At 38.4% G+C, this 13,143-nt stretch overlaps 1 protein-coding gene across 1 annotated transcript in view; it reads left to right on the top strand.

The window, feature by feature from the left end:
- Positions 1 to 13,143, top strand: part of LOC134530360 (uncharacterized) — a 45,096-nt gene that overhangs the window by 6,511 nt on the left and 25,442 nt on the right. Inside the window, exons 4-6 of the mRNA XM_063365116.1 lie at positions 98 to 1,100; positions 3,512 to 3,645; positions 4,041 to 4,220. Of these exons, the coding sequence (XP_063221186.1) occupies positions 98 to 1,100; positions 3,512 to 3,645; positions 4,041 to 4,220 (1,317 nt within the window). The remainder of the gene's footprint in view (positions 1 to 97; positions 1,101 to 3,511; positions 3,646 to 4,040; positions 4,221 to 13,143) is intronic.

Below are 13,143 nucleotides of genomic sequence, written 5' to 3'. Positions count from 1 at the left end.
GGTTTAATGGTAGATATTTTTGGTATGTATCCCTTTGAACACATTTCTACAGTTTTCTTAACTCAATACAAAATATGAAATTATCTTTTCTTTTCAGGAAAGAATTGAAGATTCTCTAGTATTGCTTGAATGCATATTAGTAACAGCTGAAAACTACAAACAGAGTGATCTCAATGTGGAAAATATTTACTTAAACCTGCACTTGCTGTTTTTGGACTTGTCGAAAGCTTTGGAAATCAAGTGTAATGGGAACCAAACTGAAGAGAGCAGTAAAATTTGGCTGAGTGTTTTTGAAGGAGCATTGTTAATTCTTGCCTATGTTAATGGCACACACGTAGGACAAATTTTTGGACATCTTGCTAAGTGTTCAAGTGCGAACATGAAGTTGCTCCATCTGAAGGTTTTCTCTGCCATCAAGACTCACGCTGGAAGTAATGTTCAGCTGTCAGACTTGAAGACGGTGTTCCAGCAGTTCTGCTTCATGACTGCCATCTTGTTGAAGTCGTACGTGGTGGTGAATGAGTTGAGCCTCGGCCTGGAAGTACTGGGGGCAGCGTTTGACTGCATGGGCGTGCTCGTGGGAGCAGGCAGCGTCCACGCACAGTGCCTGACGACGCTCCGCGAAGTCATCCTGCTGTTTGCCAGCAAGGACGCGGAGACCCTGGCCGCCCGGCTGGAGAGTTGCAACGAGAGGGTGGGGCGCCTGGCGGACCTGAGCCGGGAGCCGAGGGAAGCGGTCGACGTGATGCTGGTGTCGGCCGCCAGGGTGGCTCTGGACGTGCGAACGCACCTCTGGGACGGGATGTGCGCCGACCGGTGGAACGACCTGCTGGGGGTGTCGACCCAGACGCGGCTGCACTTCTTGCTCCTGAGCGTGTCTCAGCAGCTGGGGGGCCGGGCGGGCGACCGAGCGAGCCTGCGGCTGTCCGTGTGCCTGGACAGCATGGTGCTGCACTGTGTCTACAAGTCCGCCGGCCACGACACCCCGGGCTTCCGGACGCTTGTGCCCCAGGCCGTGTCCGTGCTTGGCAAGTGCGTCAACACACTGCTGGAGATGAAGAGTGCAGATGTGTTTTGGACTACTGTCTGGAAAGCAGTCGGTAAGGAAAATATTTGTTTTAGTATGTTGATTTGGATCTTGCTTCTCTGAAGCAGTTGCATACAGAATTATCTGGGTTCCTCTCTCTCTCCCCACCCCCCCTTTCCCCCTTTCCCATAACTGTGAACAAAATAAAAGAGCTAATGCACATTTTAATTAGTATGCGCCATTCAGAATAGATAAATGACTAAATTTGTTCATCAGTTGGAACAGATGTTAGACAGGTTGTGTTTGAATGGAATTGTGTGCAGTTGTTGAAATGAATGACTGTCAGATGGTAATTCCTTAAAATGTTCAGATTAGGCAGAGTTCACCTTGTTTTTGATAAAGTTATGAATGTGACAAAATTACATGCAGCTAAATATGATGAAGTTTTAAGAGTTCCAGATGGTGATAATGTGAAGGATAGTGTGCAAGACAATGATAGCCAAATTGTATATGAGTACAGGCTCTGAAACATGCGAGATTTTTCAGTGCTTGTTGTACAGTTTATCCATATGTTCACCTTCCCTTGAACCAAATTGTTACAGTAATACTGATGAGTTACCAAGAGTGATTGTTTTCATATGGCATAAATCAAAAGCCATTCAACAAGCAGAAGTATGTTTAGTTCTTTACATTGAGTTTAAGTAAAGATGGGAAGAGTTTTTTGAATCCTCGAACCCTATGCTATAGTACATCAGATCTCTAATATTTGAAGACTGAGATTTGAAGGTAAATATTCTAAAAAAAAATTATGTATTGGTGTAAATGCAGTAAATTAAAAAAATATTCAACAAACAACTGAATTTTACTAGGTTATTTCTGCTTATATTTGTATCCATCCTGTAACGATCCACCAAGATATTTTTCTTTTAATGTGTAAATATGACAAGGAACTAACAATTTGTATTTAGTATTTGAGAAACTTAGTTCGTGAAATGTGCATTTAAATGGTGTTTAGGATTTTTTAAATTTTTTGTAGATTATTTTCTTTTTGACACTTGACACCTAGATTGAAATAAAAAGGTAGATTCAAAATAATTTTTGTAATTCAAATTTAAGACTCAGATGTGAGGAAATTGGGATTTTTTCCCAACCCTGAAAGAAATACCAGAAATTGTTTGGAATAAAGAAAAATTAAGAAATTAAAAAGAATAGTTGCTTTATGTGCTTGGTTCTGTTCCAGCTTTCGTGTATGTAATAAATACAGTCAATAAACTAGGCATCTAAAATTTTTGTTTTAAACTATAGTCACTCAAAATTTTTATTTATAAAATTTCCATTTCAGCTTTGTATTCCAATTGCAGACCTGCCAACTCTCACGATTTTGGTGAGAGGCTCACAATTTTAAGGTCCATCTCACGCCCTCACGCCAAAATAGTGTTTCCTCACGATTTTTCGGGGCCCCAAGATTTTGTTTGTAAAAGTTACAAAACAAGTTTTACGAAAGCTTACAGTAACGAGTTTCCATCAATACTCGAGTCACTTAAAGGAAGCAATTTTGCGTTTTGTAGCGTGTGCCGTGCTGATTTTTCTATCTCGCACAGTGGAAGAGGAGACATTGTGAAACATGTCGCTACAAAAAAACATAACTAACACGTGAAGTGTATTTCTTCCAATAAAAAAATTAATTTTGTTGTGAACAGTGATAATAGTGTTACACGAGCAGAATGTTATTTTACATCTTTTTTAGTTGCGGCCCTGCATGATCACTACACGACAGCGCTAAATTATGTTCAACTAAATTAAATCTGCAACCTATAATTTGTTGAAATAAATTTTGAAGCAGAGACCATGTAACATATGTACAGGTATGTCACTTAAATTTAAAGATTCTCATTTGTTGTTTTTTATATCTAACCTGTATTTATGGGACATAAAATTTTTATCTAGGACCTCATGATTTTTTAAATTTTAATGTTGGCAGGTCTGCAATTGAGTAGGTACTGTGTGCATTTTTATTTCATAATGCAGGAGCCAATTAAGATAATGCACCTTATTTTCATAATTGTAGAAGTGTATACATTTTTTTTGCTGTGAATGATTTATGTTTACTCTCTCAGATGAGAAAATTTGTAGCCAGTGTTGGTGTCTGTCATCACACTGTCCTAGCCAAATACCTGCTCCTCCCTAGTTGCCAGGTCTTTGGTCCTTTGAATTACATGTCTCATTGCAGTTCACATTCACAATGGCCCAGCTGTTTAAATACTGTTCCATTAAATATGTATGTACATTGATTAAGGTTTGGTTTGGATAGTTCGTAGCATTAGTTATTTTAAGCAGTTGATACTTCCACGAGCAGGTGGAAAGGGGGGGGGGGGGGGAATGTTGTTTGGGATGTGCTTGTTGCAAGTGAAATATTTGTTCAATCCGTTTTCTAAATGAAAGGTCCAGTTCGTGTTTATTCGTGTTGTGATGACATGGTTGTAGCTGTGGACTGCTACAATCTGGCGTCCATCTGCGTGAAGCTGAGCATGTTTCATCTGGCGAGAGATCTGCTGGTGACTCTCTACCAGGGCGTGCTACTGCTGGAAGACTCCCACCTCGAGCCTGTCTGTTTCAAGGTACGTCCTGACTTCCGCACCTGGTGCCAATTGAAGACGTTAGGCCACGCCTCTTCAAAACCTCTAAAAGGTTAAGAGCCAGACACAATTGAAAAAATACTTTTGTGAGCAATTATACTTTTAGATTTTAATCAAAAAGTAATTATATATTAACTTGGTGTATCAGTAATTAGAGTTGACTATTGTAATTTAAATATTGTATCAGTTTCTTGGCCCCAGTAATTTCTGTACAAGAAGATTTTGTAGCAAAAAATTTGCTCATGTTTTCTCGGTATCATGGCAGAAGTTATTTGCCAGCCAGGAAAAGTTTGGTGTCATGGTACTCTGGCGCCCGAGATTTGTTGAGAACTGCGCTAGGCAGACACACAATGCGTTCTGTCTTTGCTCTTGCGCAGGACGGCCTGTTTGTAACTCTGGATACCTTGGTGAGTGTGTACCTGGGACTGAACAAGGCCAAGAGTGCTCTGTTGGCGTGTGCTGTTGGCATTGTTTCAACACCACCGGCCATTCGTAGCAGCGTGTTCGTGCTCTGGGCTGACGTAAAGAAGAAAAATTCAGATGACGAAAACATTCAGGTACTGTTTTTTGTTGTCATCGTTTAGAGAAGATGTGTACCTGACATTGTGTTGATTATGAAACTGAGGGGATGCAGTAGTAAGAGACTAGACTCTCATTCCAGAGGATACTTGTCAAAAACACTTGTCCATCCATCCTGACTGTGGTTTCCCATGGCTTCGGGAAACCATTCAAGACAATCGTTGGGACGGTACCTTAAGTTGGCCTTGGCCAAGTACTGTCGCAACATACCTTTTCTCTATTTTGGTTTTTTAGTCTTTTGTGCCCTCACTGTTTACAACACATTGAGCTCAAAAAAATTATTAAATTTTTTCTTTTGCACCTCTTACCCTAATGAATGTGAAGGGTGTGAGAAGGGGGGTTAACAATTACTGTGTGTACACTACTATTTTCGTACCAGTTGAGGTGACATGTTGGACCCAGAGATTAGGAAAGAATCCAGATGAAGCATTAGCTGTCAGACATGAAGCCTTTTTCCCCCATTTTTTCCTTCGGATTTTCACATACGAATATGGCAGACGTTTGTATTTGTATCAGCTGTTCTGTTTGATTAACGGCTGTAGTTTAGCTGTTCGGCAGAAAGTTAGATCAAAATATTATCTGTTAATATGTTCATTTATATAATATATAACAGGTCTGAAACGAACCTTCAGAATATTGATATGAGTTGGAATGATCAATTTCACATAAATCTTAACTGTTTTAACCTCAAATACAAGTACAGCTGTTACATGTGTAAACAAACAGCCACCATATTGGTATTGTAGTACAGTGATTGCTACCTATCCTTCATGCTTCACACTCTTCTCCCAAAAACAGACGTTATGCTCCATCTAGATCCTTTCCTAATCTCTGGTGGACCATCCATCCCAACTTTGATTATAAATTGTTAACAAATATCATTTCAGGCAAATGCTGGGATAGTTAATTGCTATATGCCATGGTTGACTAGGTACTTCCCCAGTTCCCCTGACTTGCATGACATTATTTTCAATGAGACGTAAAAACTAAATAAGTAAACTTGTTTACTTGAAATAAAATACAAATCATAAATGGTGAAAATAAAAATACATCACTGGCAACCTTGATCTGAGCTCCACAACTTGTATCCCACCAATAACCACGAACTAGGCCATAAGCATGAAGGCTGTTGAAGTGTTTTCAGAATTTTCCCTTTTCTTCTGTTATTTTTCAGACAGCTCCAAGGATGAGCGACCAAAATTTCAAAAGGTTGTGCCACCGTTGGGTAATCAAAAATTCTATAAGTATTTTCAGAATTACTCTATGGAGTATATTTACTAAAATGCCAATATCTATAATGTAAAATGTGGTCTAGTTGGGCGCCGTGAAAACTCTATAAAGTACTAGTGCTGTGATTGGGTATGTAGCACAACTACTAACCTCTACAGAATATTAACTAAAATATGTCTTGTTATGTTGATAGTGAAAATAAATTATTCTCAAGTTGTATGTACTGGTGTAGTTTGACTCAGTGTGAATACCAAACAATAAAATGTCGTATAATTCCTTAGCAGTATGTCTCCTTCTCTTTGGTGTAAGTATTCTGACCTTAAAATCAACAAATATAAGTAGTGTGTTTAAAAGCATTAACTTCTCTATGACTGCTGATATCAGTGTAATAAAAACTAATTATTCTTTCAAGACAATCCAAGCTAAATATTTCTGTCTATCTGGTTTAACATACACATGATATGTAAGTATGGTTATCAATCGGAAAAATAAAATATAATGAAAATTTAACCTTTTACTAGGGTCAAAATCATGGTTGTATGGGTGACAATACTCTTTTGCAACATATCCAACTGTAACATGAAAAGTGACAGAGTCAATGATTAGCAAGCAACATACAAATACCTTTGAGACAATTATTCATGTTTAAATAGGTTTTTCATTAAACAAAATTTCAATATCCGTTATACTTAAATGTCTTTCAGAACTAATTACGTTTTACGTAATTGTATCACTGAATAATAGTTTGGTTATCAGTCAATATTTTAAATATTATTGAAACACATTTTAACTGGCAAATTAGTCTTTTCTTTGTTTTTACTAGCTCAGTCTCTTTCGGTAGATCAAACTGTCTCAAGACTTCTGGACCTGGGGCTATTCTTTAAACATTCAAGACAATTAATGACTTTAACAGATTTTAACTTTGATATCGTACATATTACTGATCAAGGTCAGTTAACCAGGTCCAGTATGTACAAGCTACAAGTCTTTACGTAGTTAAGTAGTATTAAGTTGTTTTTGCGAGTTTCAAATTAGGTCTTGATCGTAAACATCATAGTTTAAGATATCTTGCCATTAAAATAGGACAGGTAACTCCTCGCTGTTCTTGTTAATTCGGGGATGGGGCAAACAAACCTCGTCGCGTCGTTACAATACCAAGAGGCTGTGGAAAACCTCTCCGAACCCCTGTCTCTCCTCCGATGTTGCTGGTTAGATATCACTCTCCTCCGATGTCGCTGGTTGGGTCTCCGTCTCGATGCACCTCCTCTCGTGCTGCTGGCACTCCAGCAGGACTGGCGTCGGTCACCTGGAGTCGTCTAGAAGGATGATGTCCTCCGGTACACCGTCTACGATGCCGTCTACCGCTGTCGAACTCCTTCCATCTCGAAGATTGATAGTCCTTTTCTTCTTTTCTTCTTAATTCGTCGTTGATCCAGTTCTATTTATGCTGTTAGTCAAAACTTATCGTCGTCGTCGATTCTTTAGTAGAGCTTCGAACATCGGTAACTACCTCTTCTTCATTGTGTAGTTCCGGTATTTATTATAAAATCATCAATTTAACGTAGATTCTAGCTATTCAGTCGTCGTACCAATGTTTTACGTGATATTCTTACATTCATTTATGACTAAATCACGGAGCTCTTTCTCTCTAATCCTTCTCCCATGATAGTAGAACAGAAACTCCCGTTCCAATTTGTTTCAAACAGTCAAAGCTTTCTCTATTGAACACTCTCCGAAATCACACTGGAAATACTAAATTCTTTAAATAAAATATATGCGCAATCGAGCGTCCAATCACATATACTCTTTCCTCAGTAATGACCCAAAAACAATATTAAAAGGTGTAAGCTCATTTCCTATTCGTCGCCGTTTAACAAATGTTTGCAAAGACATTTCATAAAATTATTACTTAGATAAAACATGAAAATACTTAAAGAGTAAAACCAAATTGACCTGACCATAGAGATACAATACTGGTAAATATAATTCATAACAGGACTAAGACAAAGTCATAGAGGTAAGAAGTAAAATAATAAACATAAAATTCATTTCTATTGAGGGCTTCTCAAATACCTCTATAGAATAGTCCCCTTCAGAAATGTGACTAACGAACTATACTCTGATATAGGTCTTAGGACCATTTCTCATCATACAAACATCTCATCTATATTCTAATTATTTGCAGAAAATTTACATTTCATATTATTGACCTTATTTACATACTTACTTGCAAACATAGAGTATTGTCACCGATATATGTCTTCAAACGGACATATGTGTAACAGTGTATACTATTCTACAGGAGTGTAATATTTCCTCAACTGCGTTATATTATAGTGTCCTATTACTTGTTTCGTTTTAATGTCAGACAGTTCGTAACAGTTACTTCTAATAATCTTCGTGATCATATATGGTCCATCGAAGAGTAGAAATAGCTTCTTAGTAACGTACTTCCAAAATTGGCTTACTGGATTCGTTCTCTTGAGTACTAAATCTCCACAATTAAAACTCATCTTGCTGGAATCTTTCTGGTATTTTCTCCGAAGATCCGCCGTGGATGTCAACTTGGCTGCGACCAACTATTCAGTTTCCTTCTGTATCTCGACTAATTCTTTATCTTCTGCGGCCAGAGCTTCATCGTGATGTCTCGGTAGTAACGATGACGGTATTATCAATGATCTTTTTCCTGTCAACGCTTCATATGGAGTAACACTGGTAGAACTGTGTACAGTATTATTCAAAATGCATTTTTCCGAAACTTCCCAATTTTCAGTAGTTTTCGTATTTTCTGTGTCATCCATAGCAGTTACCATCCAACTTGCAAAATTCAAAATTATTTTATGGCTAGTTAGAAAGTCTACCCCGAAAATTACTGGTTTGGCCAATCCTTTTACGATTAATACATTAATGTACTTGGTGCTACCTAACCCTTCTACTTCCAATAAGGTCTGACGATTAATGATGGGACTAGCCCTTGATGTAACACCTAGAATCTTTAAACTCGGTACTGGCATTCTCGGTAATGATATTCCGGTGCTCTCTATCATGGCTACGCAGTCTTCGCTGATGCAGGATATCTCTGCGCCGCTGTCTAATAGTACAGGCACTTTAACTCCGTTTAAAGTTAACGATATCTCCGGACATAGTGCTTGTTTCGCTTGAACTTCGGTTTCTGTGGGCTCGCTGAGTAAAAATTCACGCTCGTTTTCTTTGAACATAATGGTGTGTATGCTTCGACAATTATTCTTGTCATTTGCGTCGGGATCCAATTTTATACTAGCCCCGTCTAACTTACAATTAGGGACTGACGTGCGGAGCGGGTTTTCGCCATCCCTAATTAGTTTACCGCACTGTCCTTAAATCCTCTAATTTGCTCTTGTGACAAATTAGCAAATCCATTATTTGCATTCGGTGAAATCAAAAATGTGTTATTACCTCCTTGGTTTGTATCTGAGCGTCTGCTAGATTGCATGCGCGGCCATTCCGTGTTGCTTTGCTCGTGACTTGGCGCTATAGAATATGAATTTCTTTCTCCTTGTCGCGCGTCGTGAATGGTGGTGCTAAAGCTGTTCCCTTTTTCAGACGGTACAAACGTTTGTGCATTTATGCTGTACTGACCTCCGGAATGATTATTGTAATTTGCCGATCGTTCTTTCGTTGTTCGATTTTCGCCTGAATTCTCTCTGAAATTAACTGTCCCCTCCTGACGTTTATTCTCCCACTGTGATTCATTTTCGCGTCTGTCTTGTCGCTTCTCGTTTCTACGACGATAGTACTGTGGTTTATAAAATCCGTTACCATATCGCTGACCTCGATATCTATTGTGATACCAATTACTTCCGCAGTTTTCAACGTTCAGTGTGTGAATTTGAGGTTGTTTGTGTCCGCTGTTCTGCCCTTCATTTCGGTTACGCCAGTTATTGTATAACGGTGTCTGTTGGTTCGTGTTCTTGCGCTCGTTAGTTTCTTTGTGCGTTACCGTTTTATCGAGCTTAACGAGTCGTTCATACGTTAACAGTTGTTCCTTGAAATCTACAATATTACTGTATTGCCGTCCACTAAGTTGTAATTGATAATTGAGTGGTAATTGCGAAATTATCATGGCAATAAACTCTTCGTCTTCCATACGGCAATCAAGATAACGAGTTCTCTCGTACATATCGCTGATATGCGCCTCTAAATTTTGAAATTTACGATTTTCGAATTTTTCAGAATGCAACTGTATTCGCAAATTGCTTTGGATACGAGTATTCCAAAATTGGGATATGAAAGCTTTCTGAAACGATTCGTATGCGTGTACCGAATCTTTCGCCAACTCCCACCAATAATATGCCGTGTTTTTCAAGCAGTGGCTAACGCATTTCAATTTTTCTGCGTCTGTTAACTTAAATGTGTGGCAATATTCTCCAAACTGATTTAAGAATCTTCGAGGGTTTTCATTACTTTTCCCTGAATATGTTGGAACGTCATCCAACCATTTCTTAGAAGGGTGGTGTAGTGTAAGTACCGGATCTGCTGACATAATTGCAGTACTAATATTCGCGGGATTTCGCTCGGCTTCTATCGTTATCGATTTGTTTACCGGCGTGTCTTCCTTGTCGGTATTACATTCGCTATTGTGGTGAGTCGTTAGTTGGGGCGAGAATGTTGCGATGTGTCTGGATTCTCTTTCTATTTCCCCTATTTTCGCCTCTACCATATCTAACCTTCCTGTTAGACGCTCGCTTAAGTGTACTACTTTATCGTCAGTGCGTTTACTGAATATTTCTACACCTTCAATACGAGTGTGTACACTGGAAAACTTCTGTTGCATCTCGTGCTGTGTTTCAGTTAAGTCATGCCTGATTTCTGCTGTTTCATCTGCAATCCTGCCTAAAGTGTTATTTAAGACTTGCACTAAATTGTCTAGTCTTTCGGCGTTTTCTCGCTCCTTTTGTTCCCTTTCTAACTTCTCCTCCTGTTCTATACGCTCCCGTTCTTGTTTCTCCCGTTCCCGTTCTAGTTTCTCCTCCTGTTCTTTACGCTCCCGTTCTTGTTTCTCCCGTTCCCGTTCTAGTTTCTCCTCCTGTTCTTTACGCTCCCGTTCTAGTTTCTCCTCCTGTTCTTTACGCTCCCGTTCTAATTTCTCCTTATTCATGAACTGGAACAGTGCATCTAGGGTAACAGTTGGTGTCGGCGGCGAATGACCCAACTCCATTTCCTGCTGTGACTCCATACCAGTAGTCTCGATGTGCTGTTCTGGTACTACTTCTCTAGGTTCTCGTTCAGGACTAGAGTCAGAAGTGTCATTGCTACCTCTCAAAAAATATGACTTCCTACCTGTGTCTGTCATCTTGACAAAACAAAATTACTGTCTGTATTTTTCAAAGTGTCTTGAGTTGTTCAAAAAAAAATCATAAAATAGTCCCTAACGTTGGCTTACACGTTGTGCGCCAAAAATTCTGAAGTGTTTTCAGAATTTTCCCTTTTCTTCTGTTATTTTTCAGACAGCTCCAAGGATGAGCGACCAAAATTTCAAAAGGTTGTGCCACCGTTGGGTAATCAAAAATTCTATAAGTATTTTCAGAATTACTCTATGGAGTATATTTACTAAAATGCCAATATCTATAATGTAAAATGTGGTCTAGTTGGGCGCCGTGAAAACTCTATAAAGTACTAGTGCTGTGATTGGGTATGTAGCACAACTACTAACCTCTACAGAATATTAACTAAAATATGTCTTGTTATGTTGATAGTGAAAATAAATTATTCTCAAGTTGTAAGTACTGGTGTAGTTTGACTCAGTGTGAATACCAAACAATAAAATGTCGTATAATTCCTTAGCAGTATGTCTCCTTCTCTTTGGTGTAAGTATTCTGACCTTAAAATCAACAAATATAAGTAGTGTGTTTAAAAGCATTAACTTCTCTATGACTGCTGATATCAGTGTAATAAAAACTAATTATTCTTTCAAGACAATCCAAGCTAAATATTTCTGTCTATCTGGTTTAACATACACATGATATGTAAGTATGGTTATCAATCGGAAAAATAAAATATAATGAAAATTTAACCTTTTACTAGGGTCAAAATCATGGTTGTATGGGTGACAATACTCTTTTGCAACATATCCAACTGTAACATGAAAAGTGACAGAGTCAATGATTAGCAAGCAACATACAAATACCTTTGAGACAATTATTCATGTTTAAATAGGTTTTTCATTAAACAAAATTTCAATATCCGTTATACTTAAATGCCTTTCAGAACTAATTACGTTTTACGTAATTGTATCACTGAATAATAGTTTGGTTATCAGTCAATATTTTAAATATTATTGAAACACATTTTAACTGGCAAATTAGTCTTTTCTTTGTTTTTACTAGCTCAGTCTCTTTCGGTAGATCAAACTGTCTCAAGACTTCTGGACCTGGGGCTATTCTTTAAACATTCAAGACAATTAATGACTTTAACAGATTTTAACTTTGATATCGTACATATTACTGATCAAGGTCAGTTAACCAGGTCCAGTATGTACAAGCTACAAGTCTTTACGTAGTTAAGTAGTATTAAGTTGTTTTTGCGAGTTTCAAATTAGGTCTTGATCGTAAACATCATAGTTTAAGATATCTTGCCATTAAAATAGGACAGGTAACTCCTCGCTGTTCTTGTTAATTCGGGGATGGGGCAAACAAACCTCGTCGCGTCGTTACAATACCAAGAGGCTGTGGAAAACCTCTCCGAACCCCTGTCTCTCCTCCGATGTTGCTGGTTAGATATCACTCTCCTCCGATGTCGCTGGTTGGGTCTCCGTCTCGATGCACCTCCTCTCGTGCTGCTGGCACTCCAGCAGGACTGGCGTCGGTCACCTGGAGTCGTCTAGAAGGATGATGTCCTCCGGTACACCGTCTACGATGCCGTCTACCGCTGTCGAACTCCTTCCATCTCGAAGATTGATAGTCCTTTTCTTCTTTTCTTCTTAATTCGTCGTTGATCCAGTTCTATTTATGCTGTTAGTCAAAACTTATCGTCGTCGTCGATTCTTTAGTAGAGCTTCGAACATCGGTAACTACCTCTTCTTCATTGTGTAGTTCCGGTATTTATTATAAAATCATCAATTTAACGTAGATTCTAGCTATTCAGTCGTCGTACCAATGTTTTACGTGATATTCTTACATTCATTTATGACTAAATCACGGAGCTCTTTCTCTCTAATCCTTCTCCCATGATAGTAGAACAGAAACTCCCGTTCCAATTTGTTTCAAACAGTCAAAGCTTTCTCTATTGAACACTCTCCGAAATCACACTGGAAATACTAAATTCTTTAAATAAAATATATGCGCAATCGAGCGTCCAATCACATATACTCTTTCCTCAGTAATGACCCAAAAACAATATTAAAAGGTGTAAGCTCATTTCCTATTCGTCGCCGTTTAACAAATGTTTGCAAAGACATTTCATAAAATTATTACTTAGATAAAACATGAAAATACTTAAAGAGTAAAACCAAATTGACCTGACCATAGAGATACAATACTGGTAAATATAATTCATAACAGGACTAAGACAAAGTCATAGAGGTAAGAAGTAAAATAATAAACATAAAATTCATTTCTATTGAGGGCTTCTCAAATACCTCTATACTGTTGATATCAAGTCGCTTGCGGGTGTTGAATATTTGCAGCTACCAAA

The sequence above is a fragment of the Bacillus rossius genome, chromosome 3 (genome assembly GCF_032445375.1).
Source record: "Bacillus rossius redtenbacheri isolate Brsri chromosome 3, Brsri_v3, whole genome shotgun sequence".
Taxonomy (NCBI): domain Eukaryota; kingdom Metazoa; phylum Arthropoda; class Insecta; order Phasmatodea; family Bacillidae; genus Bacillus; species Bacillus rossius.
Note: the sequence above shows the minus strand (reverse complement) of the source record. Positions and strands in the feature narration are given on the sequence as shown.